Raw genomic sequence first — 17,297 nt, 5'->3', positions numbered from 1 at the left:
TTATCATTTATTGCTAGGACAACTATAACTAGTTTTAAAAATGCTTCTAAATTTAGCCCCTTTGATGCAGTAACTGCCTGATGTGAAATAATGTTCTAGAGCTTCCAACAGTGTTGGCTTAAAACAATTTTGTTTACATTTAGTGGTTCTCATGTGTCATAGCTTTTTAGAACCTACTTCCTGAATAATCAACAAAGATTTATATAATAGGCACCACATGAGGCATCACTCTAATATAAATTAAACAATATGATGTTTACATTAGAAGTATCCCAGACTTTATAGATGTATTCGGTATGCAGGAATTTTAAAACATAAGTTTTCTTGAAATACTTCCTTTACTACTTTGTTTCTAAAGTATATTTTATGTATATGTATGTCAGCATCAGCTAGAGTAGCTTTGAAGAGATAAATTTTCTGTGAATATTTTTTTAATCCTCACCCAGAGGTATATTTTATTGGTTTTAGAGAAAGAGAAGAAGGGAGAGAGAAAGAGAGGGAAATATCAGTGTAAGAAAGAAACATTGATTGGTTGGGTACCTGCCATACACATCCCAACCCAGCATCGAAACATAACCGTAGCCTAGGTATGTGCCCTGACTGGAGATTGAACCCGCAACCTTTGGTGTACAGGATGACACTCCAACCAACTGAGCCACCCTGTTAGGGCTGTGAATAAGTATTTATTGCTCAACTATTTTTAGTTAAAAGTAACCTTTGAAATGGAAAGCATGAAGCAGTGGCATCTCTCTCCAATATAACTGCAGATTATTTAGAACTTTACCTACTTTCTGTTATGTTGAATAGTGCCCCTTAATGTACCATCTGCTGGCTAGCTTAAAATAATAGTAGAAGCCGGCACTTATTTGTCTTTTTACACAAACACACACACAGGAAGCACAAAGATTACAGTCTGGCAGTTCCTCAAAAATAAACAGTTACTGCATTACTTAACAGTTCCACTTCTTGGTATATATCCAAGAGAAATGAAAACATGTCCACACAAAAACTTGTACATAAATATTCCTAGTAGCATCATCACTTATAATAGCCAAGAAGTGTAAACAATGCAAATGTCCATCGTCCAGTGAAAGGTAATTTTACTGTATATCCATACAATGAAACTGTATTTAGCCATTAAAAAGGAATGAAATACTGATATAACATGGGTGTGTATACCTTGAAAACATGGTGCTAAGTGAAAGAAGCCACTCAAAAGATTTGTGATTATTGAATGTATGATTGTATTTGTATGAAATACCCAACGTAGGCAAATTTATAGAGGCAGAACAAAATTTAGTGTGATTATTTGGGGTGAAAGTGGGGGAAATGGGAGTGACTGATAATGGATACAAGGTTTCTTTTGGAGTGATAAAATTGTTCTAAAATTAGAGTATAGTGGTAATTGCACAACTCTGTAAATATACTAAAAACCATTGAATCATACACTTGAAATGGGTGAATTGTAATTGTGTGTGAATTATATCTCAAAACTTATATTTAAAAAAAGAAAGAAAAGCAAAGGTTGCTTTGAATTTCCTAAAGCAAAGTAGTAAAAACATAATTTCTAATGTGTATATAGTATATCAACCAGCAGTCTGAATTTTTAAAAACAAAAAACTAGTTTTCAACTCCAATTGACTGACTTTCCTCTATAAAAAATGTATTATTTTCCTTATTATTTCAACAAATCAGTGTTTATTGGGCCCTGCTGGTTATCTGACAGTGTTCTTGGTACCAGGGACTCATTTACATTCCTGATTCTTTTCTTCACCTTCGTATGCAGTCACCATGTCACATCAAGTTGATTTCATATTCTTTAGTCTATGATTGCTAAATCCTGTGGCCACATCTCTGTTCTAACCTTGGTCTCTATTTCTTTCTCCTTAAAAACATAATTGTTTTTGTACTATCATATCCTGTGGCTCTCCCTGCCTCTGTGGCCACTCCTTTTCAATCTTCTTCCTCTGCCTGCCCCTCGAATGTTGATGTTGGTGTTTTCTCTTAGGCCCTTTACACATTTTCCTCTGGATTTAGGATGTGCTAAATGAGTATTTGTTGAATGAACGAATTGATGGTTTCTCAAGAGATTTAACTGTAATTGGACCTTGTTAACTGAAGAAATTGCAATATATCATACCTGATCATGCTCTTCACTGCCAAACTTTGGTCCATGTTTCTCTTAAACTACCCTACTACATACTTGCAGTGAAAGAAAAAAAAAAATGCAAGCTCATTATTCAACTTTTGAGTTTATGAGGTTCAGGTAGCTTTTTGTAAGTTCTCTGTATATAAAAGGTAATTACAAAGGTAATTTTAAAGAGCATGCATTGTCACAAATTTTTATACCACTTTGACTATTTATATAAATCTCATAGTATAGCTCTCTATCCTTAATAAAATAATACCTTGGAGTAACAATTTAATTTACATATAGTATGAAATTTATATCTGAATTTTAGAAGAGAAAGAAAATCAATATTTAATGAAACTGTTTTATGCCAGGCACTGGTTTATGTGTCTGCCACCATTATATATTTTCATCTTTCAGCAGCTCTGGGAGATTAATGTTCTTGGTGGTCTTGTAGACAAGAGAAAACTGAAGCTAAGGGAAATAAAGTAGATTGTACATCGTACACAGGTTCAGAACCAGCACTCTGTCAGACTTTGTGTACATCTCTTCTAAATGATACTGAAAATATAAACTAGGATGAAGGCTAAATATAGATGGTATAAGTACTTGAGTATGGTAAATCTAAATTGTGTTGAAAATTATCTGTGTCTTTTGTTCCAAGGCAGTTATTTGGCAGAAAAGTAGAGTATCAGATCATAAGATGGCTCTCATGTCTGTTCTGGGGACTGCTGTTATGGGCAACATGGACTCCTTTCAGTACCACTCTGAAGAATCTCAGGTATACAACAAAAATGTTCTTTAAAAATTTGAATTTACCAATGAAACTGTTAATGTATTTCCCTGTTGGGGGTTTGGAGTGGCAAGAGGGTTTTTTGTTTTGTTTTTAACATTTTTATTAAATATGTATATAAGGTAAAACACAAGATAGATGCAGAACGCTTTTTTAAAAAATAAATCTTCCAATTTTTTTAGATTTTATTTATTTATGTATTTATTGTTAGAGAGGGGAAGTGTTAGGACAGAAAGAGAGGGAGAGAAACATCAGTGTGTGGTTGCCTCTCACGTGTCTCCCACTGGGGACCTGGCTCACAACCTGGGCACATGCTCGGACTGAAAATCGAACCAGCGACCCTTTGGTTCGCAGGCTGGTGCTCCATCCACTCACTGAGCCACACCAGCCAGGTAGTTACAAAGCTTTATATGAAACTTCTTATGTCATTTCTCCTTTTTGTATATTCTCTGTTATTTTTAGTTTTAACTATTGTGCTTACATTAACTTTTTAAAATGATTTCCAACTTAAGATCTTATCTGCTTACTTTCCACTATGAAAGAAAAAGAATTGAGCTTTTACCTTTGTTTTCCCTTTCTTGTCCTAAATATATACTACAACTTTTTTTTTAAATCTATCACCTTCAGACAGTGTTTTTTGAGTCCCTGTAATACTGGATGTGGTAATTAAAACCCTCACTCTTATTTTCACTCTTATTTTGCCTTTTCTTCTCAGTCATGTCAGCTCTATTTTTATGTTACCAAGCTTATATTTTCTTATATATTCATTTTAAATCTCCCATGTTTTATTTAAAGATTTATTCAAAAAGTTAAAAGTTTATATGGAGTATACATTACTACATCAGTAACCTTCAGTACAAACCCAAATATGTGCTAAATTTACATTTCCTCTGTAAGGATCCATTTTTATGTCTTTATGCCATAAAAATGAGAATATTTCTGTTGTCCCAATTAAATGGAATCTCTGTTTTTCTACCATTGTTTTTTCTGGGCTTTCCAAAAGTTTTTCTTTTATTAAGTGAAGAAACTATCTTCATCATGTCAGCAATAAAATCCAGCTCTTTTAGTTACTCTAGCTATAACTGGTAACCCATTTCAAGCCATTCTTTTTGAACACATTGTTCCTAGAACCCACTCATTTTGCATTTAGAGTGTTTGTGTGTAATGCATTCTGCACAATTCTCATTTGGGGCTTTCTTTTCATAGAAGTACTGGTTGTTTCTACTGTTTCTGTATCCCATGCCTTCCTTATTTTTTGATACTAATCAAAAATTCTTTTTTTGATATTAGTTCTCATTTTTTTTCATTGTTCAGTTACAGTGTAACTTCCACAGAAAGAGAACATGAGAGGTAAACTTTCATGTATGAATGACTTTATTTTTCATTTTCTGTTCTGGATATTATGGTAGACATACAATTCTAGATTAAAAATAATGTTTTTCAGAATTTTGAAGACACTGAGTATCTTTGACCATCCATTGTTGCTAATGGAAGATTAATAAATTCCAGTTCTTTCGTTCTAGGCAATGTTTTTTTCCTCCCTGAAAGTACTTCAGCTCTTCATCTTTGTTCTTAAATTTTACAAGAATATATGTAGGTGTATGTCTTTTATTATATATTTACTTATTATGCTTAGCCCTTGGTGTGAGACCTTCTGAATCTGAACTCATTTCTTTTTCAGTTCTGGGTTATGTACTTTGATCTGTCATCACTTTCATAATTTCTTTGTTTTTTATTGAAAGCCTTCCTATTGTTGATTAGGACCTCTTATTTTTCTCTTGGGTTGTTTTGTTGTTGTTGTTTTAAGTTTTCCTTCTTTTTTCTGTAAGTTTTTGGAGATCTTACTGATTTTTTTATACCTTCTAACTGATTTTTTATTCTGGAAGTTTTATGTTTAATTTCAAAGAGCATTTTTAGGTTGTATTGCTTTTTCATTGCTTTTTATTGTTTTAGGGATATAAAGTCTTTGTTTGTTTCTGTTTTTTAATTATTTTTCCCTTGAATAATTTCTTTTTCTTAGGAGGTCAGTTTTGTTTTGCTTATCAGGTCTCTTTCTTCCAAGCTTCTCCTTCTCTTGCAATCTTTTCTTCTGAATAGCAAGTCTAATGGGGAACTCAGTGTTTGTGGCTGGACTTACTGTCAAGCTCCACTTACATATTAAGTAATCAAGATCCTGGTCCTGTTCCTGGAGTCTGGGGGAGTCACAAGTGCCATTTTGGAGTTAAGGTTTAATCTGCAACCATACTAAGTGCCCTGGGAAATTCATTTTTATCTCTCTGCTTCCCCTCCCTTCCCTTCCTTTTCTCCCCCACCCCCAGCACTAAATTAAAGTGTCATTGGTTAATGGAATATTGCCCCTTTTCATTTTCTTTATAGAAGAACCCTTTTGTATGTTCTTTTTGGGTGTCTCCTTACTTTAGGCCTGAAAGCTCTCTGTTGTACTCTTCCCTTTTTTCTTAATTTGTTGAATCTCTATTCTACTTCTGGTTCCCCTGCTATTCTCTCTTCAGTATTATCATTTTAGTAGAGTCTGGGATCTTATGCTAAATTAATGTCTTAAGAGTTCTCTCTGCCCTACGAACAATTCAGGACAGCCTTAGTGGTCAGTTGTAGTGCCTGGAGCATGGCCATAATCTGACATGGATCCTGTTTTTTTCAGAACGTGTTTAGTAGCTTCATAGTTTTGACCTACCCAAATGCCACCTTAGACTGGTTATGATAGCTGACTTGGGATAGTAAGGGTATTGTCTAAATTCCCATCGGTTCCCTGTGGCTTCATGGGACTTTATTGCCTACACTGGTAACTCAGGAAGCTTGTGACAAGAAATCCATGCTTGATGTCTATGGTATCATGCTCTAGAAATTCTGAATGCCATAGTTTGGTCTGACGGCCAGGAGCATTAGCATCACCTGGAAGCTAATTGTTATAGAAATGAAGAATCTCAGGCCTCATCCCAGACACATTGAATCAGAATCTGAATTTTAACAAGATCTCCAGGTACACACTGAAGTATGGAAAGTACTCATTTAGACCTTGGTCAACTATGGTTCTGTGTGCTGGCAGGACTATCTTGTAAGCCAGTCCTGCAGCTGGGAATTACTTCTCTGATCTTTATTGATTGAGATGTGTTGCAAGATCTATGTTTGCCCATTGACTTTTTTAAAAAAATCTTTTCTTGAATTAGAATTGCATAAGGGCTGTTGGTGATATATGATAGATACCAAAAGTTTTGGTGCACTGTCATGTGGTTATTTTTGCATGGAGGAATGGAGAGTTTGGAATGTGTTGCTGAGTGGCTCCAGTTCCATGGGCTATCAGAATGATAGATTTTTTGAGTGTCTCTGGTGAGAGTAATTATCTAATCAAATAGCTTCTTCTGTTGTGCACTGTATGTCTAAATGAGTGTTATTTTGTGTTGTTACCAGCCACCCATCACCATTCTATGCTTTCTGGGCTTGGAAGGAGAGTTGTTTTATATCAGAGTTTCTTTGACCTCTTCTCACTTCTGGCCAAAAGTAACCTTAAGTTGTTTGCCAGCTGCTAATGGTTACCCATCTCACCGCATTCAGTTGTGAAACTTAGTCACCAAGGCCCCTTCACTGGACTGGGATGGTAGATACATGGGCCATAGGAAACTTTGGGTGTAGAGAATCTTGATATAGCTCTTCCCATAATGTTAAAGGTCAGTTTTCTGTCTACAGGAACTTATCTTGAGAAGAATCTCCTAATTATGAATGGTGGCCTTAGCTGTACCACTGCTGTAGTAGCACTTACTAGGTGTTTCCCAGTGTGGCTTTGTTGTCTTGATGGAGCTCCTCCAGTTTTGTTTTGAGGTTTTTTTGACATCTATCTTCTCTTTGATATTTTTTTCTCTGCATTACTCCATGCTAAGTCTGGGTGAATTCCTCAGTACTCCCTAATTTTTATTCCCATAATTGTATGTTATTTCTAGGATTCAAAATTTATTCATTTTCCTCTTCTTAATTTGATTTATAGCTATTAGTTTTTATTTGTCTTCTGGCTTATTTTTAAATGGATCATGGTATACATACTAATTTCATGTTGCTTTATCATTTCTACTTTCCTGAGAAAATATTCTAATTCTCTGCTATTTTATGTGCTATGAAATTTTAATTTGCAAAATCACCTTGAATGCAGGTTTATCATTTTTTTGTTTTGATTTTTTCCCTTCCTGCTTTTCCCTTCCCATAACTTGGCAGATAACCCCCCCTTTCTCAGCCCCAGTTCAAAATTAGGTGTTCTATATTAGTAGTTTATGCCTTTCATCCTGCCAAGATTTTAGGGAGTCCTTTTCCTAACTGACTTAGCCTTATTCTTTGTTTTGGAGTTGTATATGTTCTTTTCTTGTGACTCTTGCAAGCAGCTCCAAACAGTGGTCACAGGGTTTATTAAGCATTTTGGGGAGATGGAATTGAGAAAGAGTATCCGAGTCACCCATATCAAATGGAAAGACTGGTTTCATTTTCCTGCTTTTTATGGAGGTGTTTTCTATCTGTTTCCATACCAGAATTTCATTTCCAGCTGACATAGCCAGTTTCTGATGCTCTGACAGAAACCCCTTATGGATCTGTTGCTCTGGGTTCTTTTGCTTGCCACCAATAAGAACTGTGGCTCTCAGTGCCAGAGTTTGGTAAAAAGGAAAGGAATTATTTAATTTAAAGTTATACAGGTTTAGAATAATGGTGGAATTTTCCATTAAGTCCCACTTTCTTTTGAATGCCCACAAATACACACAGTCCTGCCTCCCCTGCCATCCCACCCCTAACTCCCCGCCCGGCTAAGAGCATGCCAGTCAGAGGTACCACCTTTCAGGAAGTTAAAAAAAAAACAAAAACAGAAACCCACAGCTCACTTCTCCCTGTTCCTCCTAGTAAGCTATGCTGGGCTGCGTAGGCCTCCCACAGTTACCAGCACTACCAGCCTTGTTGCCACGATCTCCTGTTCTTAATCCAAAATTGTGTGGCATTTGTTCTGGCCACCCAGCAAGGGTCTTTCCATCCCCTTTTGAGCCACACAGTCTAGCAAGGTCCTGTGGCACATGGCTGCCAAGCTTTTTGTTTAAATGCTGGCCTGGCATCCTCCTCCTTTACCCCATTTCCGACTCTTCCCACAATCAGCAATATCTGCTAGCACTCCTGCATTTTTCATCATCCCGCTGGGCTGCCATTGTTAGTCCCAGCATGTGTGGCCCCTCGGGGTTGAGCAAACCATTTCTAAGCTCTCACAAAGTGCTGTAACCTGGGAAGCTGCCTCCCAGCTATATCATAGGTCAAAGTCACACCCATCTCCCTGGCCCAGGCAAACTATTCAGCATTACTGTGAAGCTAGACTGCTGTTGATAATGCAATAACTAAACTGTTATTGATAATGCAAAGTAACTCTCAATGGTCCTACTTCATGTCTCCTATCCTCCAGCCAAGTTTATGGGGAATAACCTATATCCCGGACACCCCAAGTTCTGGACCTTGTTCCAGACCTGTTACAATGCTAGAGCACAAAGCCATCATGCCCTGTTACATTTTGACTTCAGCCACCATGCCCTGTTATATTTCACAAACATAACATCTTTGTGTTTGTCATTTAATAAACTGGTTCGGTCTTTCAAAATTGTTGTAAAAACCTATTTTATCTCTCAGTGCTAACTATTTGCAGTTGGGATGGAGAAGAATGAAGTTTCTACATGACTTATTCCATAATCCTGACCAAAGTATTTAAATTATTACTTTAGAAAGATAACTCCATGGTGTACTAGAGGTTTACTGAAATACGAGAAAAACTAGTGTTAGCAGACCAGTCAGGGTTACTTCAACAGAATCAGGGTAGAAGAGAGGAGATGGGTTTAACCGATTCAGTAAGTAGCAAGGCTCTTTATCTAATTTTTTATTTTGTTGTACTGATTTGATCTCTTATAGACATTCTTTTCCATGAACAAAGCCTTATGTTCACTTTTTATAGCATTTTATAAGATTGTGCTGTTTGATTTTACTTTTTCATATAACTAAAATATAGTTTGTTAGTTCTTAACATTATCCTAACCCATTTTTAAAACCTCAGTATTTTGGAAGTAATAGTAATTATTTAGTGGCCAACCAAGGTGGTATCAAAGGAAAACACTAGTAGTATTAACAATTACTTCTTTATTTTGTTCTTCATAATTACCTATTTGGAGCAGACTTTTTTTAAAATTTACAAGCCCAGTAAGTTTTTTAGAGACCACATAGGCTCGTCCTGATGCTCAGCAGGTGTTTTAAGAAGAGTCTCATGTTACCTGGTTAATTATACAACCATTTATAAGTGCTATGAAGTTTTACAGTTAATTAAGTAGTATCATTTTGTAATGGATTATCCAGCTTTATTTACTTTTTAAGATTGACACAATTTGGCACTGTGACAATAATGCACTTAGCGTTCTAAAATTGGTACTATGTCTTCCTTAAACACTTATTTCCAAGCCCAGTAATAGCTGTAGACATAGGTGGCAGCCTACAGGCTGTGTTAAGGAGCTTTATGGTTTCTGCTTAACTGAAAATAGTGCCCCATTGATTGTCTACTTTTCTAAACCAAAGCTGAAACTTTACTATTAGTTTTTTCACAGATTAATAGCACATCTGGTTCCACTTGTTTCAGGCAAGAAATTATAGGCCTGTATTTTACTTTTACTTTTTTCCCTACCCCCTTCTTGCCTGTAAGGTTTCTTTTATATTTTTAAGTATTTTTAATTGATTATGCTATTAGTTTTTCCAATTTCCCCCCCTTTATCCTCCCTCTGCCCTGCCCCTCTAACCTTCCAGCATTCCCCGCCCTTAGTTCATGTCCATGGGTTGTACATATAAGTTCTTTGAATTCTGTTTTCTATACCACTCTTGACCTCTCTCTATTTTATACCTACCAATTATGCTTCATCTTCCCTGTACCTTTTCCCCCAGTCCTCCCTTCCCCCTCCCCAATGAAATCCCTCCATGTGATGTCCATTTCTCTGATTCTGTTCCTGTTCTAATTGTTTGCTTAGTTTTTAATTTTGTTGTTTTTCTTTTATTTTAGGTTCATTTGTTGATAGTTGTAAATTTGTTGTCATTTTATTGTTCATATTTTTATCTTCTTTTCTTAGGTAAGTCACTTTAACATTTCATATAATAATGGCTTGGTGATGATGTTCTGCTTTAACTTGTCCTTATCTGGGAAGCACTTTATCTGCCCTTCCATTCTAAATGATAGCTTGGCTGGATGGAGTAATCTTGGATGTAGGTCCTTGCCTTTCATAACTTGAATACTTCTTTCGAGCCCCTCTAGCCTGCAAGGTTTCTTTTGAGAAATCAGCTTATAGCCTTATGGGAACTCCTTTGTAGGTTACTCTTCTTTTCTCTTGCTGCTTTTGAGATTCTCTCCTTGTCTTTAATCTTGACTAATGTAATTATGATGTGCCTTGGTGTGTTCCTCTTTGGGACTCTGAGCTTCCTGGACTTCCTGGAAATCTGTTTCCTTTGCCAGATTGGGGAAGTTTTCCTTCATTATTTGTTCAAATAAGTTTTCAATTTCTCACTATTGTTCTCCTTCTGGCACCCCTATAATTTGGATATTGGAACATTTCAGGTTGTCCCAAAGGTTTGTAAGTCTCTCTTCACTTTTTTGAATTCTTGTTTTTTCATTCCGTTCTGATTGGATGTGTATTTTTCCCATTTGTTCTAAATCGTTGCTTTGAGTCCTGGTTTCCTTCCTGTCACTGTTGGTTCCCTGAATATTTTGGTTAATTTCCTTTTGGGTATCTTTCATTTATTTTTTTCATTTTTCAACCAAGTTCAGTCAGCTCTGTGAGCATTTTGATTACAGGGCTTTAAATTCTCCATCAGATAGGTTGGCTATCTCCTCATCACTTAGCTCTCTTTTTGAAGTTTTGCTCTGTTCTCTCATTTGGGCCATATTTCTTTGTCTTGGAGCACCTGTTAAGTTGTAAGGCAGCAGGGCCTTAGGTATTCACCTGGGCAGAGCAACCCTCCTTGCTGTGTTACACACTGTCTTTTGGGGAGGGTCCAGAGAAGGAACAATGCAGCTTGCCCACTCATCTCTAGCCCACTTTCCAACGAACTCCTGTGTGAGTCTGGGAGTTTCTCCCACCATGGCAACCCCCACTTTAGTCCATGGTGAGCTCTGAGTCTTAGTTTCACTTTCAGCCAGCCGTGCACCCATGGTCCACTGCCTCGCCTCAGTTTTTCTGAGCCGGCCTTGTCTGCATGGTCCACAGCCTCTCTGTGGTTTTTCTGAGCCAGCCCGGCCCACTATAGGCCTGTATTTTAAATAAATTGACCAAGATCACGTAGCTAGTAGTGGAGCCAGGATTTAAATCACGTCGCCCTGGCTCTAAACTGTATTCTTAATGATTACATTATCTTTAAAGGTAAAAGTAGGAGCATTTTCCTTGTCTCCTGTTCCCTCAATGTCTCTCTTTTGGTATTTGTTTCGGGATCTTCTTTCTATTTTTTTCCTTCTCTTCATACATTTTTAAAAAGAAAAAATGCACAAAAATAATTGGCTTGTTTGTAGAAAAGTTCTCTAAACAAAAAATAAGGTAAAGTACAACACTACAATCAGTGTCAAAGAGTAAGAGATTTTTAACTCAGAAATCAAAACCCAATAAGATTGGCTTCACAACATACTCAGAATAACTATAAGAACAGCCACTTCTTTACAAGAAAAGGTGGCTAAAAAGAAAAGGAAAAATAGCCAGAGGAAAGTCACAATATGAGGAAAGAAAAATTTACAAGACAGAATTTAAAGTTGAGCAGAGGGCAGTATTTATGTCTTGTGGCAGTAAGCTGTATGCCCATTCATGAAGCTTATATGAATGCCAATTTTTCCTTAAAGTAGAATTGCAGAAAGAGTTAGAGGCAGAAAACATGAATTTAACATACTTCAATATTTTATTTAAGGTTAATTCTTAAGGCATGGTTATCAGAGAGTATATGGTTCTTTAGACCATAAGATGAAAATCTATTTTTTTATTTTTGAATAACTTTTATCATATTGTATATAGCTAGACCCATGGAACCACATTTATTGTTGTCAATGCATATTAATTCTGTAATTACAATTACAGATTTACCTAAGTGGATTTCTTCCAAAGCATGATGCAGACCACTCTTTTACAAGTCTTTCAACCCCAGAAAGGAGTTTTATTTTTATAAACAATCGACCAGTACACCAAAAAGACATATTAAAGGTAATCTGTTTTAGAAAAAAAGTTATCGTTTGTATCAGAAATAAAAACTAGCTCTGTTGTTTGTTAACGTATTATAAGGATCACTTCTAAGACTTTGCTCTAAAATAAGGAAAAGGAGAAAAAGAAATACAGTAACATTTATTAAGCATTGTTCTAGGTACCTTATGGTGTCTGATTGACTCTTCTCAACTATGTGATAAAGTACTTTCCTTATTTATGATGAAAAACTGAAATGTTAGTGACTTTTTTGGCCATATAGCCAGGAAGTTAGAGGTAGGATTTGAACTCTGGACTTTGACATTATGATCTTTAACTATGAAGCCAGTTCCATAGGACTTTGTACTTCTTGATGAATGCTTGTACTTCTTTCATGGAGGATCAAGGCCTCTAAGTGAGTATTACTATTTAGATACTGCTTTTCCTAATAAGCAGTTATATCCACTCAGTTGAATATACTCCTTCTGGTAGTATTTTAAGGATGGCAATATATATTTATGTGAGTTTTTTCTTTTTTTTTTTTCGTTACACGTATTTCTAGTTAATTCGACATTATTACAATCTGAAGTGCCTAAAGGAATCTACTCGCTTGTATCCCATTTTTGTTCTGAAAATTGATGTTCCTACAGCTAATGTGGATGTCAATTTAACACCGGATAAAAGTCAAGTATTGTTACAGAATAAGGTACCTTTTTCAGATAATTTTTTGAATTTATGCTATTTATAAACTTAAACATTCATAACAATTTTTGTGTGACAAAGGAGATTTACTTGTTTATACGTATTTTTACATATTATTTTAAATCTTGTCTATTATTTTTATAATTTATCTTAACATTTTCATCTGTATTTTTAGGAATCTGTTTTAACTGCTCTTGAAAATCTGATGACGACTTGTTACGGATCACTACCTAGTACAAATTCTTATGAAAATAAGAAAACAGATGTTTCCTCAGCTGACATAGTTGTTAGTAACACAGCAGAAACAGATGTGCTTTTTAATAAGGTGGAATCATCTGGTAGTAATTATTCAGATGTTGATACATCAAGCATTTCTTTCCAAAATGATATGCATAATGATGAATCTGTAGAAAACACTAATTGTTTAAATCATCATGTATACATTGGTGACCATTGTGATGATCATTTTATTAGTGGAAATTCTAACATTGATAAGAACACTAAAAATACATCTCAGGATATCGCAATGAATAATTTATTATGTGATGACAACCAGAAGAAATACAGTGAAACTTGTTTTGTACCTTCTGTTGAACATGCCCAATCAGAAATTGGCAATAACGGCCATATAAATGAGAGTGGGAAAAATGAGGAAGAACCAGTTCCTGCAAAGTCTTTGGAAATTTCTGCAGATGATTGGAGCAAGGGAAATGCAATAAAAAATTCAATGGGAGAGAACATTGAACCTGTGAAATTTTTAGTGCCTCAAGAAAACTCAGCATGTAAAGAAAGTCATAATAATAATCCAAGCCCTAAACAAAAGAATCTCAGTGACATTTCCTATAACAAAAAATCAAATGTGGTAGATGACAAATCTGGACAGCTTACAGCTTACGATTTAATTAGCAGTCATGTAATCAAGAAACCCATGTCAGCAAGTGCCCTTTTTGTTCAAGATCATCGTGTTCAGTTTCTCATAGAAAATTCTAAGACCAGTTTGGAGGATGCAACACAACAAATTGAAGAACTGTGGAAGACATTGAGTGAAGAGGAAAAACTGAAGTAAGTTTCCAGAGTTTTCATGTGACCTGAATGTTCAGATATTTCCATCTACTGGGTTAACAAAAACTTTTTTAACTTCTTATTTATGGAAAAACAGAATGGAAAATGCCTTTTGACTTGGCCAGAGTACCTTTTTTGGCATCACTTTTTTGGTTAGAGGTTTTTAGTTTTGTTTCTTGTTTTGGTAGAAGCCTTGACTATTTATTTAAAATTTTCAACATTTTTGCAGATTTAATTCAGTGCTGTTAAAGCTGTCCCTTATTCAGTAGCAAGGCTCTCTTCAAAAGTCTCTTCTTTCTTTTTTATTATTTAGGTACAATTGTCCCCATTTTCCCCCACACCACTCTCCTCTACCACACCAACCCCTACCTCCCACCCTCAATCCTATCCCCCTTTGGTTTGTCCATGGGTCCTTTATACATGTTCCTTGACAACCATTCCCCTTTTCCCCATTATTGCCCTCCCTTCTCCCCTCTGGTTACTGTTACTTTGTTATTTATTTCATTGTCTCTGGCTATATTTTGCTTGCTTGATTATTTTGTTGATTAGGTTCCACTTATAGGTGAGATCATATGGTATTTGTCTCTCACCTCCTGGCTCATTTCACTTACCATATTGCTCTCCAGTTCCATCCATGCTGTCCCAAAGGGTGGAGGTCCTTTCTTTCTGTTGTGTAGTATTCCATTGTGTAAATGTACCATAGTTTTTTGATCAATTCATTTACAGATGGGCACAGAGGTTGCTTCCAGCACTTGGCTATTGTAAATTGTGTTGCTATGAACATTGGAGTGCATAGGTTCTTTTGAATTGGTGATTCAGGATTCTTAGAGTATAATCCCAGCAGTGGAATTGCCAGGTCAAAAGGTAGTTTCATTTTTAGTTTTTTGAGGAAATTCCATATTGTTTTCCACAGTGGCAGCACCAATATGCATTCCCACCAACAGTGCACTATGGTTCCCTTTTCTCTACAACCTTTCCAGCACTTGATTTGTTTATGATGGTTGTTCTGACTGGTGTGAAGTGGTATCTCACCACTTGTGGTGTTAATTTGGTTAACACCAGTTGTGATTTTAATTTGCATCTCTCTGATGGCTAGTGATGATATGCATCCTTTCATATGTCTCTGGGCCCTCTGCCCTCCTCAGAGAAGTGTCTGTTCAGGTCCTTTGCCCATTTTTTCATTGTTTTTTTTCTTGGTCTTCCTGGAGTGGAGTTGTGTGAGTTCTTTATATATTTTGGAGATTAGACCCTTGTCCAAGGTATCATTGGCAAATATGTTTTCCCATATATTTTCCCAACAGTTGGTTGCCTTTTCATTTTGCTGATATTTTCTTTAGCCATGCAGAAGCTTTTTATTTTGATGAAGTCCCATTTGTTTGTTCTTTCCTTTATGTCCTTAGCTCTAGGGGACATATTGGTGAAAATATCGCCACTTGGAATATCTGAGATTTTCCTGCCTATGTTCTTCTCTAGGACTTTTGTGGTGTCTCGACTTACATTTAAGTCTTTTATCCATCTTGAGTTTATTTTGTGTATGGTGTAAGTTGGTGGTCGAGTTTCATTTTGTTTGCATGTAGCTTTCCATGTCTCCCTACACCATTTGTTGAAGAGGCTATTTTTACTCCATTTTATGCTTCTGTCCCCTTTGTTGAATATTAATTGACCGTGGAGACATGGGCTTATTTCTGCGCTCTCTATTCTGTTCCATCGATCTATGTATGTGTTCTTATTCCAGTACCAGACTGTTTTGATTACTATGGATTTGTGATGCAGTTTGATATCAGTTATTGTGATCCCTCCTCCTAGTTTGTTATTCTTTCTCAGAATTGCTGCAGATATTCAGAGTCGTGTATGGTTCTATATAAATTTCTGAAATGTATTTTTATATCTGAAATATGTCATTGGTATTTTAATAAGGATTGTGTGGAATCTATAAATTGCTTTGGGTAGCATGGACATTTTGATGATGTTAGTTTTTTGTTTTTAATATATTTTATTGCTTATGCTATTACAGCCATCCCATTTTTGTCTCCCATTTACTCCCCTCCTGCCTGTACCACCCTCCCACCATCATTCACCCCCCATAGTTCATGTCCATGGGTCATAGATTTCAGTTCTATGGCTTCTGCATTTCCCATAACTATTCTTAACCTCCCCTGTCTATTTTGTACCTACCATTTACGCTGCTTGTTCCCTGTACCTTTTCCCCCATTTACTGTTATATTTTTTATCTTCTTTTTCTTAGGTAAGTCCCTTGAACATTTCATATAATAATGGGTTGGTGATGATGCGCTTCTTTAAGTTGACCTTATCTGGGAAGCACTTTATTTGCCCTTCCATTCTAAATGATAGCTTTTCTGGATAGAGTAATCTTGGATGTAGGTCCTTGCCTTTCATAACTTTGACTACTTCTTTCCAGCCCCTTCTTGCCTCTAAAGTTTCTTTCGAGAAATCAGCTGATAGTCTTATGGGAACTCCTTTGTAGGCTTCTCTCCTTTCCTCTTGCTGCTTTTAGGATTCTCTCCTTGTCTTTAATTTTGGTGTGTCTTAGTGTGTTCCTCCTTACATCCAGTTTCTTTGGGACTCTCTGAGCTTCCTGGACTCCCTGGAATTCTATTTCCTTTGCCAGGTTGGGGAAGTTCTCCTTCATTATGTTTTCAAATAAGTTTTCAATATCTTGCTCTTCCTATTCTCCTTCTGGCACCCTTATGATTTAGATGTTGCAATACTTAGTTGCTCCTGAGGTTCCTAAGCCTCGCCTCATTTTTTGTGTGTGTTCTTGTTCCTTCATTCTGCTTCAATTGGATGCTTGTTTCCTCCTTTTGTTACAAATTGTTGATGTGAGTCTCAGTTTCTTCCCCTTCACTGTTGGTTTCCTGTACATTTCCTTTTTTTTCAGTTTGCATAGCCTTCACTTCTTCCTCTATTTTGCAACCATACTCAACCATTTCTGTGACAATCCAAATTACTAGTGCTTTGAACTCTGCTTCTGATAGGTTGGCTATCTCTCCATCACTTATGTATTTTTTCTGGAGCTTTGATCTTTTTTTTTTTTCATTTGGGCCATATTTTTTTGTCTTGACGCACCTGTTAACATAGTAAGGGGCAGAGCCTTAGGTGTTCACCAGGGTGGGACAACCCACATTACTACATTTTGGCACTCTGTGGCGGGGAGGGGTCTGAAAGGAAATAGTGCCACTTGCTCACCTCTCCACCATCTTTCAGAGCCTTCCTCCACTACCCACAAGCAAATTGGGCCCTTCTGGTGCTGATTCCTGGGTGGGTGGTTTTGTGTACATTCTAGGACCCTGTGGGTCTCTCCAATAAACTCTCCTGTGAGGCTGGGAGTTTCTCCTGCCGCCTCAACCCCCACAGATTTTTACAGTTAGAGATTTTG

General features: G+C 36.5%; 1 protein-coding gene across 4 annotated transcripts in view; it reads left to right on the top strand.

The window, feature by feature from the left end:
• The window catches only part of PMS1 (PMS1 homolog 1, mismatch repair system component), an 81,867-nt gene that overhangs the window by 37,469 nt on the left and 27,101 nt on the right, over nt 1-17,297 (top strand). For all 4 annotated transcript variants that reach the window (XM_045831743.1, XM_045831727.1, XM_045831735.1 and 1 more), the window contains 4 exons: nt 2,796-2,912; nt 12,038-12,160; nt 12,699-12,842; nt 13,014-13,900. In XM_045831743.1, coding sequence (XP_045687699.1) covers nt 2,796-2,912; nt 12,038-12,160; nt 12,699-12,842; nt 13,014-13,900 — 1,271 coding nt within the window. The remainder of the gene's footprint in view (nt 1-2,795; nt 2,913-12,037; nt 12,161-12,698; nt 12,843-13,013; nt 13,901-17,297) is intronic.

This window comes from Phyllostomus hastatus, unplaced genomic scaffold (assembly GCF_019186645.2).
Source record: "Phyllostomus hastatus isolate PE091 unplaced genomic scaffold, TTU_PhHast_1.1 phas_contig_1, whole genome shotgun sequence".
Taxonomy (NCBI): domain Eukaryota; kingdom Metazoa; phylum Chordata; class Mammalia; order Chiroptera; family Phyllostomidae; genus Phyllostomus; species Phyllostomus hastatus.
This window is presented reverse-complemented; position numbering and strand designations above follow the sequence as displayed.